Here is a 16,017-nt window from a genome sequence, read left to right as displayed (position 1 = left end):
ATGAGAAATGAATATTCTCTATTTGTCTCGCAAGTGCAGCACAAAAAAAACGAATGAAGATATATTCAATAGATTTTTGATCAGTTGCGACCCTTTTATATCAAGTATGAGAAAACTACCCAAAAAAAAAAAATGGAGGATTTTCCGAAAAAAGCAAAACATTTGATAATTATGAAGAACTGTGATGATTAAGTTGTTGATAGCGATGACAATGACGCAAGCGAAGATGATGATTGTTTTTATTAAAGGTTATATTTTTAAACTATTTTCTAAACTTTACGAAACCATAGAGAAAATTTGTACCTGTCGAGTTCATTAATATATGAAAAATTACCTATAAATGACAATGATATTTACTTTTTCATAAACAATTAACAAAACAGTTACAACAATCCGCCTTATGAAGAAATCTTTTAAAAGTATTACTTCCGTTGATGATGAAAATAGTGATGAAGATAATGATGAGCATAACTTTGATAATGATAGTGATGATATTAAACGAATTATTAATAATAAAAATTATTTATAAGAACAACAACTAAAATCTCACTTTTTCGGTCTTGCTAATGCCATAAAAACCTTAATAAAAGAAAATTCCCAACTAAACTTTTTTCGGATTTTTCTTTTCTTACTTTATGTGTTGCTAGTTATATAAATATATCAAATTATTTTAGATCAAAAGAGCGTATGAATTGATCTCTGTGCGTCGATGCTATTATAGTAGAAGATATTACATTTCATATATGTCGCACAGGGGCCAAAGTTCAAATTACCCAGTGAAGACGTCATAACCGACTCTACCAAAATTTTATATGTGATATACTCTATTTTAGGTAATAAATGAAAAAATAATAATGTTTGAGTCCATAGAGGCAACTGTCATTTTACCTCTTTACGATATGCCTAAACCGACTCCAATCGGGACCAAAATTTATATGTGATATCTTCGACTATGGCAGTATCGACATGGTGATTGCGGCTTTGGATATCTGATGTAAAATATGCTTCCTACATTTGAGGATCACCCTAGTGAACATACATACGTAATATGTATGTATATTTGTGTAAAAGTAAACAAATAAATAAATTTTAAATTACCTTATTAATGAACAATCCCTCGCATAACTTTCTTTCATAAAAAATTCCTTGCATTTCTGTTTTTTTCTGGCTTTTTATAAATATTTATGTACATAAATTATTTCTAATACACATATATTTTTGCTTGTTGTATTTTTCTTTTCCAAAACAAAGGTATTTGGCCTCCACGCTCTGTTCTAGTTGTACCACACCACGCATTGTTGTCGGTCTGCTCTTTTGGATTGGCTACTTCAACTCTGCCTTGAATCCAATCATTTATGCTTATTTCAATCGCGATTTTCGCGGCGCTTTCAAGGAAACGCTAAAGGTAAGTTTACAGTTTTGATACAAATTATTTTTAGTTTGCAGTGTTGATAGATGCTGCTTGCTGCTTGTAAAAATAAAATGCACTTTTTAATTGGAAACATGAAGTCGAATAACTCAATAAATACCTACATGAAGAACTCATTTATTATAACACCATCTGCTATTCTTAAAATGCTTCATACACTTTTACACAAACAACAACACTTGAATAGTTGTATATTTTTATACATATACTTATACATATATTTTCATGATTTTCAACTTATACACGTGTACATATGTATAAAGAACGAACTACATATGATAGGAATAACGAATTTGTATGAATACTACATCCTACGAATGAACTGAACGCCTTTATAATTTTGAAGTACGTCACCTTAAAATATATGCCAAATATCAGCAATTCAAAATGAGCACCTTCATCTTGTCTCAAAGAAGTTTGTCTAAGCACTCCGGGGCCAGCTAATAGAAAAATTATTTTCTATTATTTTAGATTTTGCGTGTACCAGGCATCGAACCTGAAACCAAATAAGTAGATGTGTGTCCATCCTAACCAACAAATATTCCTCTTTTTTGAATGAAGGCGCCAAGGTGGGTTTGTGGGTAGGAGGCGAGGCGTTTATTCGCAAGAACTCTCACTCAGCCTCAATTTGCGATTGCTGATCGATTCTCTTATTAATGTCTATTCAGAGACTATCTTTTCTGATAGCTAAGTAACAATTAAAGCACAAATCTACTTCGAAAATAGTTATGTAATATAGACTTACTCTGTTTGGGTGCCAGACCATTAAGACATACCGGGCAATTGCGTTGCAAATGAATCGACGAGAACAGCAAGCTCAGTACCGCTCTTAATGCGGGCTTTCCTAATTTCTGGCTGAAAAGAAACTTTATAGAACAGGCAAATAGGTATCAGATGGTCTGCAGAGCTCACGTGCTGGATAAAAAGAACTTCTGACCGAAGTTGGATAAGCTCCTCCTCCGCATGGAGTGGTATGATTTCTTACTCGGCACTACGTGTTAAGTATAATCCGTTTGCAGTCAAACGCTATCGTAGCTGCCGTGATGTGGAGGAATCAAAAGTGTAGAGACGCACTGGCGTCTGGAATTGTCTTTAATTTCTTGGGCAAGGGGAGGAACGCAAGAAGTCTATAAGTTAGCATCACAGTGTTGGGACGAAGGCAGACTCTTGTCTAACCTATCCGAAGTATATCTTTAATTTTAATGGAAATATTTGGGAAAACCTTCCCCTATTACACACCGATAATCATCACATTTAAAACTTTCTTTTTACGAACTTCCGCAAGTGGCTGTTCAGTAAGAAAGCGTAATTTTTGGCTGCCAAGTGTGAACGACTCAGTCGATAGTCGAGATCTCGTTGTCTGATGGCTTGAATCCGGTCCACAGCCGATCGTTTTCTATAACTGGACTTTTTTCATGTTGTATAATTTGTTCAACTATTAAAAGGTATACATACATATTTTTCAACGCTTTACCATACTGCAGTATGAAATAAGCTACTTTATTGTTTTGCTAGTCCATTTTCATCTCGGAAAGTCAGTAGCCTTTTTCAAGCATTTAAAGCAAATGAAGCCACCGAATCAGCTGGTGGGGGTCATTAAAAAATCGGGTCTTATCAGACGTTTTATTATTCTGTCCATTGCAAGTCTGAATTACTTGACGGTTCTCAACCCTAACATAAAACCAGAAGCTGGTACAATGTTAACGGGGCCCGTTTATAAAGAAGGCCGGCTGCTACTGGTGAACAGACGTTGCTGACTTTAGTGGGTCCTGGGAGTGGCTCTCATAACCTAAGGCTCCATGAGAGTTGGCTGCAGCATTTCGTTCATTGATTGCTCATTTCGCCCACGGTGCTCGGACGCAAGAGTATAGTGCATTAAATATACAGTTATCGAGCAACTGTAATTACCTACAAACTTAGGAGCTCCAGTTCAAATTACATATTATATTGACTAACAATACTTGCAATACTTGCGCATAACTACAAGAAGACTTCAAAACTACTTAACATATTCTGGCACAAACATAAACAACATAATTGGTTTTACTCGATTGGTATATAATATTTAAATAATAAAATATTTCATGTTTACTTACATATGTATGTAGTTAAATATATTTCTTTAACAAGTACATATTTGCATTTTCTTGGACGCTTCTATTAGTACCGACAAGTAATGAAATTTCAAATCGAAAAATGGTGGGTATTTATAATTAATAACTTTACTGTTACGTAAGCGCTGTAGTAGAATATACCTAACGCTGCACAACATAACTAAAAATACAAAATTTTCTTTTAATGCAAAGTATTAGACATAATAAATAGAATAAAAGTGAATATGGGAATGCAATGCTTTGTACCTGCAATAGTGCTAATTTTTCTGTTCTTTAAATTTTTTGTTTGTTTAGCCTATTAGTTAGCAAAACTTTTCGTTGCTAATGAAGAACAAAAACTATCAAGGCTTTAGTTCTCTCTTCTATGGACCCCGATGCCACATTCCTTTGAACTTGTCATCGCACGAAAAACTATCTATCTAATTAGATAATAATATGTAGTTTAAATTATCATTCCCTATTTTGCAAAATTTTGCTCTAAAAATCACAAAAATTTACTTTGGTAACCATTTCAATTCCTCATGTTGAAATACATATCAACATATTCATTGCTGAGTTGAACATTGATCTATCTCGGCCGCCAGTTCGAAAACGATAAAACGATGTAACTCCAAAAGCTTTTGAAGAACACCTTACTTCAGAATTTGGTTGAGAACGCCCTAGCTGATATAGGGCGTTCTTCAACCAAATTGTGAAATAGGGCGTTCTTCAATAAAATTCTGAGGTAAATCGTTCTTCAAAAGCTTTCTGAGATAGGGCGTTTTCGAACTGGCTGCCGAGATAGGTCGATCATCCACTCAACCATCGATATATAGTATCGGTCATATCAATAGCACCCCCATTTCAAAGTGATATTGCTTGCCAATTATGTTTACATATGTATTTATTTTTAGGAGTTTTTAGTTAAAATACAGTTCTTTCTCTAACAAAACCCATACAAACGCAAGTTTAAGACTTTTTATTCAGTTTTTATTAGAGAATGAACTGTGTCTTAATTGAAAATTCTTAAAAATAAATAATTAAACGTAAGTGGCAAACAATATCACTTTGAAATGGGGATAAAATTGATGTGACCGATACTATACATACTTATATACGTATTCATTGACAGCTTATGTCGCAAGTCTTTTATATGCAATTTGCACGAAATGAGTTTCTAATATTACTATCCATTTTCGCCTTAACTCTCACCTTTGGTGTACATATACAATAAAATTAAATATGACTTTACTGTCTTTGATGACAGTTACATAATGAAGAAATGGATTCTTATCTTAGAAGCACGTTCTTGCTAAACTGCAGCTAAAAGAGTTTGAATATACATACATATCGTCGTTTAAAGTACAAAACCGCGTATCGTCATTCTGCAAAACCGCGCAACTGACATTGGCTGCCAAAAATTAGATTTGCTCACACAAGCTCTTGGCTCAATCCTTATCCATTCGCCCTAAAAATATACTAGCCAGAAATGCGATTGCTTTATAAAAAAGAGAACCATTTTGAAATATGTGTGTTTTTACGCTTTAGAAAATAATTTCTACAACTTCATATACGCGGTTTTGCATTTTGCTGATACGCGGTTTTGCATTTTGTTGATACGCGGTTTTGCACTTTAAACGACGATATATACTATGTATATACATAAGACCTTGATATGGGTATTTATATTTGCATACATATTACACTAAATTACAAAAAAAGATAGATTATGGTGCCAAAACATGAACTAAATATGTACTCTAAAAAAATACTTACAAAATGAACATTTGAATAAGTTGGGAAAGCTGAAAAAAGGCGAAATTTTCCACAGGATTGAACGAAATTTCATATGAAATACAATTAACAGAAAAATGGTTTAGCGTATCAATTGTCAGAATTCCACCGAAGGTCAGTTAAATAGTCTAAAAAGTAGATGTTGAAGAATTGGTTGCGCGTTTAAACTAGGACGAGACAACGGCAGTTATAATGTTCAAAGCTCTCCGTCTCTTCCTCGTCTCTGCAACTGCGGCAAAAATCGCTGATGTGGTATCCTAATATTTGTCGCGCGTGCCCCGCAGGCACTGCCCGTCGATTACTCCGATTACCAATCTCAGAGAAGAGCGGTACAGCCGAGTGAGAGCCATGGAGCGCTTTACAACAATCGTTGGCCAAATTTGCCTGGCAGTATGACAGGCGGTTTCCACAGCCTACCTCCTTAACCTCCTCGATGAGTTCTGCCTTTACTCTTTGTTTGCAGGAGATTACATGTTTCCCCACATTTTGAGCATAATTAACTTCAGATATTTCCGTATAGGACAAATTGAAGCACAAACACTTGATACTGAGGCTGCGTTTCTTTATACATTCCGGATAATCCCATTTCACAGCCGGAATAAACAGAATGTCTGAATGTCATTTTTGGCAGTTCTTATTTGTAATCAACCAACCGTCAAAATTAACTCAAAATATTCAATATGAACGATTGTGTTTTACAAAAAGGTTTTTTCCATTTAACAAATTAAATGCGGCCAATTTGAACGTAATATTAAAATTTTCAGTAGTTTAAGTTTTTTTTTTTGTTTTGAATTTTACATGAAAAAAGGATCAGTATTCGATGGCAAAGTGTTCAATACAGCCAAGCTTGCCTTACCTATGTACGTTGCTGTCAAAGCAAAGCAACTTTAAATCTTTATATGGCCTGGAATTTTATTCAAGTATTCACATAAATCCATAAAATACTGACAAAAATTATATAGTAAATCTTATTATTACAAAAATTATTTCTACATGTCTTAAAAGCTGTAATGCAGATTACTAAGTTTCTATTTCCTATCATGAAAGTTTTATTCATTGAAAACTGAACCATTCGAAATATTCCAGTGAAAATGACAAAAATTAGGTCACTATAACCTAAAGTCTCCATACCACTGATTGTTCAGATATGAGGTTCTACTTTAAAACTGCTGAAACCGAGCAATTATGTTAGATATTTTCTAAAGAATCATATAAAAACTATTGAGAAAACACCAAGATCGGTGCTGTATAAGCTATATTTCCTATGCCACTGATTGTTTAAATGCAAGTGGAATTGTGACAATCGCTACGCCAAAGTGGAAAGCAGTGCGGCCTAAAAGTATACTACATGGGAAAGTAACAAATGAAATGTGTAATCAGCTAAATCTGGCAGTTAGAGGGCTATTAATCTTTTTTTTAGATTTTGGCAGTCAAAATTTCCGATAGCGAATGTTGGAATTCGTTTGCTGATTCTAAAAAGTTGTTGATCTTTGATCACGGTTGGCATATATAGGATTTAGCTAGTAGACTTCAAGGAGCACTAAGTATTAAATACTATTTTTAGGAACCGGCAACTTTAGGCACAAAGATCTAAGAATAGGCTATGTGCTTTGTTAGCGGGTACTCGAATCCTTTTTTTTCATTTACCTCAATTAGAACTTTTTGCTCACGAATTGAAGTTCGAAAATCGAAATCTATATATTTTTAACCGACTTTAAAAAGGGGGAGGGTATCAGTTCGTCGGAATAATGTTTTTTTCTTATGTACATATGTGTATATACATATGTTCGCGGTTAACTTTGGACCGTGGGAAGCGTTTTTGGCTGTGGTCCCCTATTTATTTGGTTTAGTTCCGATCATTGAATCATGATGGAATTACTCCCAAATTTCTATATTGTGAATTGAAGTCGATTGTTGTGTTTTTTCTCAAACATGACTTGTTGTTGTAATATAAGCTACAAAGAAAATGCATCTATGTATATTTACTTAAAACAATTTTATGGAAATCTAAACTTATCAAAATTTTCTAACTCGCAGATGGCATTTACACTTCTAAAACGTTGTCTTACACCATCCAAATGCCAAACACAACAACTTAACTAACTAAACCTACCGGCTGGATGGGTATGCAAACAATTTAAAACTTCTTTACTTCCAAATATGTATATATAAAACTAATACTTTCCAATACTATTTACTCATGATTTTTCCTTAACCGTAGCTTTCACCACTTCACTCCTTTTATACTCTGCTTAATGCGTATGATGCTGAGCTTCTTTCTCTGTGTTATTTATTAATTTTGTGTTTCAGACACATTTGCTATAACAGCGACATGCCCACACACGTATTTACATACATGCAGATCAAATTACATAACGCACTAGCAAGCATAACAAAATTCTATATGCAAACATATAGCTACATAAGTAGATATTAATGCATGAATGCATCTTGAATTCAAGTGGTTTGAAATCAAATATTGTGATTCTTTCGATTTTGTGCACAATGCTTATATTTAAAAGATAATCCAAAGCGATTTTATGTATTTTATTTTTTTCCCTTTATTGATTTTTTATATGTTTTATATGTGCGTTTATTGTTTGAAATACATATTCGCTTGTTAGCTGAAAGAATATCCTAAGTAAAAAGAAAATCTGGAAAAATTGATGCAATGGTTTTAGTCAGTTATTTTTCACGGATCAAATAGGAATGACAACTAAGAAGATATACTAAATTTAATCTTAAATATAAGCCACCGCTAAATCTTAATTTTATTTCTAACTTAGATCAGAGAGTTATTATTTTCCATCAATGATATAGTTATCTAACAAAAAAGTAGTAGTAGTTAACAAAAACTCTTTTTATGAGACACAATCGGCAAATATTTTTTTGGAAGTTTTTACTACTACTTAGGGCCGGGTTTTCAGTGCGACTTTAACTCTGTTTGTCGTTTAAACTCAGTGTGCAGTTTTTCAGTCAAATTTAAGCGTGGTTTAAACTAAGTTTAAACGCCAAATCTGAAAACAGATGCATTTGTATAGCGGCACATACATACAGTGGCGGCAGAAAGAAAGTTTGAAAATTTGGTGAAAATTTGTCGAGTTTTTATAATTTTTTGTTCAAAGTTAAAAAGGCGGATTTATATGATGTTTGCCGTATAACTACCTGGTCTTTTATAACAAAATATTAAACATAAAATAAACTAAGGAAATATAGCCAATACTCTTCAAAGTACGACGAGTCTATTATTTCTGCCGCCAGTGTAGTTAGATGAAAATTGTGCTCAAGAAAATTAACAAACGCCACTTGAGTTGGAGTTTTCTTGCATAGGGCAATTTGGTCGAGCAACACTGTAAACTTTCAGAACTTTAAGCGCGATGGTATCAAAAGTAAAGATAAATGGTTGAAGTTTTGTATCTGCATAAAGAAAAAAACAGTGTTGCTCTTCAAAACAACTAAACTATGAAGCAGTTTTAAACTCGCACCGAAGAACTGGTCAGTAGTTAAAACTGAGTTTAAACCAGTACTAAAAAACTGACCCTTGAAATGGGTTTTTTCTGTCGTTTCCGACATTCTTCCAGCCAACAAGCTGTGTGTACTATGTGTACTCATAGATGTGTGTATGCATATGTATATTTATTTAGACTGACTTATGGCCAATTTCAGAAGAACATTTAAACGGAATCTAAGTTAAATTTTGAATTGCTATTTAAATGCCATTTAACTTTCATTGGGTTTCAAATCAACTTTATTGAAATATGCCAAACAAGTGGCAACAATGTTGCTTGTTCCTTGAAATTGTTGTTGCATTTGCTTGTTTACTTACATTTTGTGCTGAAGAGCTGAACGTTGTTTGGCAATTTTGATAAAACCACTTACCTTGGTTGTTTGGTACAAACACAGGGTTGCATATCTCATATTTAAATATCCAATATTGGCCGTTTAAGTGCAGATTAAATGTAATCTGAAAATGAATTGTTGAAGTTAATCAACAATCTCTACTTAAATATTTCATCTGAAATTTGGCCTTAGTATAATATATATATACCTATATTTATTGTATATAAGGGTGTTTCATTGTTTAAAATATTTGATGGTACAATGCGCATTACCCAAGTCTCAGTGATGTTCAAGGTTACATAACTTGAATCGTTTTTTTTTTTTAATCTTTCAATGTTAAATAACTATTGGAGAATATAGTTTGAACCAATATTTAAAAAATTAAGTCTACTTGGGATGAGGAATATTAATTGAGCCCGAAATTTCAAAAATGCCTAAATTCTTAAACCGCCTAAACAGAAGTACTTACAATGAACATTTCCTCGTTAAGTCCTCTTAAAAACACATACCGTCTTGCTCGGAAAGTTCTACTGATTCAAATAAAGACTGATTCAGTTTGACAACAAATGTTTTTAATGATTTAAATACTAATTGCAATTAGCGCATCGCTGTTAGTGTCACTGATGGTTTGTTTCTCGTACATCGGATCAATATGGAAGGAGTATCGTTTTGTACAGAGAGTGAAATTATCTAAATACTGCGCTGATACTCATCAATTTTCCGTTATCGATTGCTAAATTCTATGATTCGTTTTTTTTTGCTGAAATGTGAAAATGAAATATGAACAGGAAATAATGTTACTCATACGCCATGTAACCACGCGCAGATCAAACTTACGAGGAAAACCATTTATTTACATATATATAGTTGCTCAGTCATACAAGGAAGTTAGGGCCATCTGTAGCAGTACAGAATTGAGTTAGATATCAAATTAAATTGCAAGCTGCATAGGTTAGTCAAAAATGGTCAGATTTTAAACCGGTTTACTAGGTGCAAAAAAATACGACATTTAAAGATTCGCTTAAGGTATTATGAACATAAATAATTATATTCAGCGTCTAATATATGGTACACACTTTTTTTGCTTTAAGCGATTTTTTCGTAAGGAGAGCTTTTATTGTTAACCCTGAAGATATAGATAAAGACACAGAGACTAAATCTGAGAACTATTTTGTGATTTTAGCGATTTTCGGGATTCTCAGGACATATCGATATAATAGTCGATATTTTTTATCGGTTTGGCAATCGATATTTTTTCCATTTTGTTATCCACATTTGTATCGATATTGTTACTGATTTCGCTATCGATATTTTCGGAACTTATCGATGTAATAATCGATAGATTTAACGATTATGTTGTCGATTATTTATCGATTTTACTATAGATTTTATTTGTTATCGATAATTTGTCAATTTTCTTATCGATTGTTTATCGATTTTGTTATTAATATTTTCATCGATTTTGTTATCGATATTTTTATAGGTTTTTGTTATCGATACTCTTATCGATTTTTTTTATCAATTTTTTAATCGATCTTGCTACCAATGTTATTATCGGTTTTGCTAACGGAATTTGAGTCGAATTAGTCATCGATTTAGTTATCGATATTTTTATCGGTTTTGTTATCGCTATTATGTTGGATATTACTATTTATTATGTTATCGATAGAGTATAAAGATAAAAATGAAGATAAAGGAAAACAGAATAACATAATTGTAATTAGAACGAACAAGGGCAGAGGTAGGGATCTAGATAGAAAAAATACAAAAAATATAAACCTAAGGAAAACAGTTGTATGTACATATGTATTTATATTGGTTATGAGACAAAATAGATATGTAACGTATGTAAGTTTCACTTCTCCAGTATGGCCCAGGCGCACTTACTTGTTTTTATAACACTTGTTGGGACAAATTCTATAAATCCGTTGCATATATTTTTAAAATCACTGAGACTTGAGGCGTAAACAAAGTCTGGAAAACGTTTTCATTTTATGTTTTGCCTTATAAAATGACACACCTTATATATATATTCAGCTATGATATCCCTGAAGGTGAACATAACAATTAAGAGAAATAAAAATAAAATACTACTTCCTTTCGGTGCGCAAGTTTATAGTTTTTGTGCCAGTTTGGGTAACATTCTTTACGTTATAATTCCAATTAATGGTGGTTTCAGTTTTACCAAAAAGTTTTGTCTTTTGATTGCCTCTTTCTCTTTTCGTGTGCGATTCTAAATTAAAGACAAAGGGTGAGAAAATTTTGTGTTTTTTTGGAAAAAAACGAAATCACCATAACTAATTGAAAAAAAAAACGCTAGTTTACTCAATATATTCACCCAAAAGTTGGGACTTCTACTGCCGGGATATCAATATGTATGTGAGTTTCGAAATTTATGCGTATGTGTTTGCTTGTACAACACCCTTAGTCCGCACCAATATATGTCACTTACCGCTTTAATATTTCATGGTTGTTGTTATTTTTTTTTTTTTGCAGTCCTGCTGTCCATACGACCTCATAAATTGTCGTGTCAGTGCGGGCGCTGACTTACCGCCATACATCAATTCGACCGCCTCCTCCGAAATACATATGAACATTATACGCACGCGGCAATATGCCACGTCGTCATCGAATCAGCTGCAAACGCTTTACCAAAATTGAAAGCAGGACACACGGATGAGTATTAGTTAATATTGAAAGAATGTAAGCCAGTGGTGATAAGCAAGAAATGTAGTAAAAATTCATACAAAATTCAAGAATGATCCTGTACGTGCGAGGAATAAAATCCAGCAACCCAATCAACTCAGCCAAACAAAAAAAGCAACCAAAGGAGCTCGAAAGTAAACAATAATAAATATATTATGTCTAAGTATGTGTACATATACATATGTGTAAGTAGGATGTATGTGGTTTGTTATTAGAAATAATTAGATAAATAAACAAAAATATGTTATTACATGTAATGTACATACTACTGCTTAGCTTATAAGAAATTATAATTTAATTGAGTAAAGACACAACTTAGAAAATACTCGTACATACATACTTGGTAATACTTAGAGTTAATACTAAGAGCTAAAAATATGTATGTAGATACTATACTGTGGTTATATACATGTGTATCTATGTATTTGTGAGCATAACTAATCATAGTTTAAGTAAATTCGAGGATTTGGGTACTGTATCGTAGTAAGTTTTTCGAGAATAACAGACAGCAGTTTATAAGCTACAAAATATCGCGACAATCCCACAGAATTGACAAAGCCTTGAAAGATATAAGCTAATAAAATACCTGCATGAATACTAGCATACATATACATACATACTTACATACATTCAGAAAAAGAAATGTGGAAAAATGATAGAACATTTATGTGCTATGATTAAATATAATACATAGAGTTCTGAGCGTATTTAAAGCTTCGTTGATACAAGTTATACCCTACATATGAAAAAATACGGAAAATAAGTTTCAAACATATTGAACAGCTGCCTTCTTTCTTAACAGTACACACGGGACCTGTGTACATTGGGTTGCAACATTAAAAAATGGGGTATATTTTATGTATTGCTCCCTCCAGAATATTATTTATTCAGAAACAATGTAAATATATGTATAGGTTAGGTTGGTTAGGTTGGTGTGGCAGTCAGATAACAAACTCACTTAGACTTTGCAGGTCTATTGCGATACCGCTGCGAAGCACGGAACCTCAGTGACTATTTTTCATAGAACTATTTTGATGCTCTTCTAAAGCGTAGGGCTGATTTTATTCCTACATCGGCTAATTCTCTAAGAGAACCAAAGAAGTGCCTAACTAAAAAGCGTGCTCTGCTCTTCACCAAAGTTGGGCAGCTGCAGAAGAAGTGCTCGACTGGTTCTTCCTCTCCCTCATCTCTGCAACATCTGTAATATTCATGGGAAAATGTTCCTACTCTCGAAGAGGGTCTACCAGATAGCTGGTTACATAATCCATGACTACTGCAATGTCCTTTCTTGAAAGGTTGAGAAACTATTTCGTCGTTTTCTTCGCTATTTGTAGCCGTAGTTGCTTGGTTGTTCTACGAGTGCCCTCTTCTAGCTATGTGCTATCGCTTTTTATAGACGTCTTACGTCGCTTTCTTTCTTTTTTCCTCTTCACTCTACTACATCTTCCTTCTTACTAATGTAAAATTTTCAGTTTTAAAAATTTCACTCTCTATTTTTGCGATACCGTCGCCTAAGAAGTTTCATTTCAAAAATATTCACCAAGGAATAAAATTCCCATCTTCCTCCTCACTATAACTCATTTCAAGAGCAATCAATTTTGATTTGTTCTCTTTTCGCCACTCAAAATATTACTCCTCATAAAAGAGCGTTCTGTCTCTTCTGTTCATCTAGCTTTCGTCGCTCAGTTGTTTTAAGCGTTGAGCGCAAGAGCGCTTATTAAGCAATCCGTTTATTTATGCCCTAAATTTGATGCGCCGCTTCCTTGGTTGGTTCTCAGAGATTTTTATTGATTTATTCTTTACTCTTTTACCGGTTTCTGAATTGAAAGCTTGGCGTAAAAACCGGGTTTGTTGTTTTTGTGTGTTTAAAAGTAAATCAATTAAAACTGAAGCAAATAAAATACATTTTTTTTTAGAGTTGCAACTTGGAACTCAGCGAGACGCAAATTTCCACCTCTAGATCCATTCCGCAGAATTTGTGATGAGTTTTGAGGATATTAAAGAAATGTAGCAGCAGGGGGTCCACTGAAACCAGTAAAATTTTGAAAGTGGTCTGCGAGAAAAAAATGTTTGGCAACCTCTGTCACCATTGTCAACTACGACCACAGACTATCAAAGAATTAGGACGCGTATACAACGGTCGTCTCATATTCCAGCACATCTAACAGAGTTGTTGAAAGACATCAAGCCTTATTCATTTAGAGATTTCTAGCAATAGAAAAGCGTGGTGATTTCTAAAATCCTACAACAGTTCTCATCTGGTCTATTTACGAAATAAGAAAATGTTTTCGGTTTAATACTTCCGAGAAGAAACGCAGCAAGAACTGTACCAGACAATTGATGGGATTTAAGACCGACACTTCTGACAGAATGAGCCGTTATTCGTTAGTAGATCGATGTAGTAATTTTTATTAGGACCACAGGCAAAAAATGACCATCATCTGTTACTTTTATCAATGTGTGTGATTTCCTATCCCTCTCACTCTTATGATTTGACAAAAACTTTTAAGAATGTGTTAGTAAAGAATCCCCCATTTTTGTAGTTTTAGTCAGCCTCGTCTTTCCGGAAGGCTAAACTTGCTCTTGTAACAATCAAACGACAAAGATGAGTCATCTTCAAATCGCATATTTTAAACTTAAAAGCTCACCTTGCCTAATTACCTGTTTAACCATTTTTTTAACTTATTCTGAACATTCTTCAAACATACATATCCATTTCTTCAACAATTTTTCTCCTGTAGGGTATAATAAAAATTATATACTACATATGTATGCACATAAATACTTGTATATATTTTCACATACATACATGCATTCAAAGCATGCAAAACATATCCTTTGTTGTAAGAGTATGAAAAAAGCAGAGAACAAAAAAAAAATATATATATATTCACAAGGACAAAAACGAAACAATAAAAGAATACAGAGATATACATAAATATACATATACGAAAATGTTCACCCGGAATGTATAATGTATTGTATGTGTACGTACAAACATCCCTATACATTAGGAAAATAAGTAGAAAATATTTGGAAAAACCTAAAGAAATCGTTGCTCATTGTGCGCACATAAAAGTCTACATAAAATCGACAAAATGCAAATAAATTTTTATACTCGCATAATAAAGGAAAGTGTGCTAAAATTTTAACATACATATTATGTACATACATATTTATTTCAAAATAATTTTATTCAATTGTATATTATACTCACAAAAAATTGTTATATTCTTAGTCACGCGAGTACAAAATGTTGAAATTTAGTAAATCTCAAAGCGATTTATTTATTTATTTTTTTTTTAAATTTTTAGCTAAATATTAGAAAGTACTGTTAAATTGATTTTTAACCACACAAAGTATTAGATACTCATAAAGAATGATTATATTCTTAGTCACGCGAGTACAATATGTTGAAATTTAGTAAATCTCAAACCAATTTATATGTTTTATGTTTGTAATTTTTAGCTACAAAAATGTTTGAAAGTATTGTTCAGTTGATTTTTGACCACACAAAGTATTAGACCAAAGCTCTAATGAAGAACCTTGAGTATTTATTATAAAAAACACTATATACGTATAAGTAAATGTGTACTTAAAAATCAGCTTTCCATAAGTTCAGTAAAAGTTTGAGCTGTAATGGAAAGTTTCAATGATAAGTATTAAATGAATATGTAAAATTTAAGCGGAATGTTTATTTATTAAGATAATATTTATGTATACAACTATACGTGAATATTAAAGCTGGCATTGATTGCTTCCAATTAATAAGTACATACTTAGCAAAAAACGTGTTGCTTAGCAGTGAATATGTGAGTTAGTTAAAACATAGTTATATTTACAGTGTGACGAAAATCATGCAAATAGTGGCTAGAAAACCTAACTATGTATATACATACATATATAAGTAATAAATGGACTATGTGGAAATAAAAAAGTAAAGTTTCATTTCCTCGATTGGATTAAATTTTTCTAGGATTTCCTATACTACATTCATATGTATGGCAAAGATTTTTATAAATTGCTTAGTTGTTGAAATTATAATATACATGTCTATGTGTGTGATGTGGAAGTAAATTTGTTGTTTTTCTTTTTTAATATCCAACTTAGTCATGGAGTGCAATGGGGTATAGTCGTTGTGCTGGGTATGCAGCT

General features: G+C 32.8%; 1 protein-coding gene across 1 annotated transcript in view; it reads left to right on the top strand.

The window, feature by feature from the left end:
* The window catches only part of LOC118737610 (octopamine receptor beta-1R), a 60,310-nt gene extending 45,686 nt beyond the window's left edge, over positions 1-14,624 (top strand). Inside the window, exons 6-7 of the mRNA XM_036468227.1 lie at positions 1,252-1,405; positions 11,653-14,624. Of these exons, the coding sequence (XP_036324120.1) occupies positions 1,252-1,405; positions 11,653-11,817 (319 nt within the window). The 3' untranslated portion in view covers positions 11,818-14,624. The remainder of the gene's footprint in view (positions 1-1,251; positions 1,406-11,652) is intronic.
* The last annotated feature ends 1,393 nt before the right edge of the window (positions 14,625-16,017 follow it).

This window comes from Rhagoletis pomonella, unplaced genomic scaffold, assembly GCF_013731165.1.
Source record: "Rhagoletis pomonella isolate Grant_MI unplaced genomic scaffold, Rhpom_1.0 Rhpom_scaffold_00004, whole genome shotgun sequence".
NCBI classification, from domain to species: Eukaryota; Metazoa; Arthropoda; class Insecta; order Diptera; family Tephritidae; genus Rhagoletis; species Rhagoletis pomonella.
The sequence above is the reverse complement of the archived record's forward strand: the minus strand, read 5'-3'. Positions and strand labels throughout refer to the sequence as shown.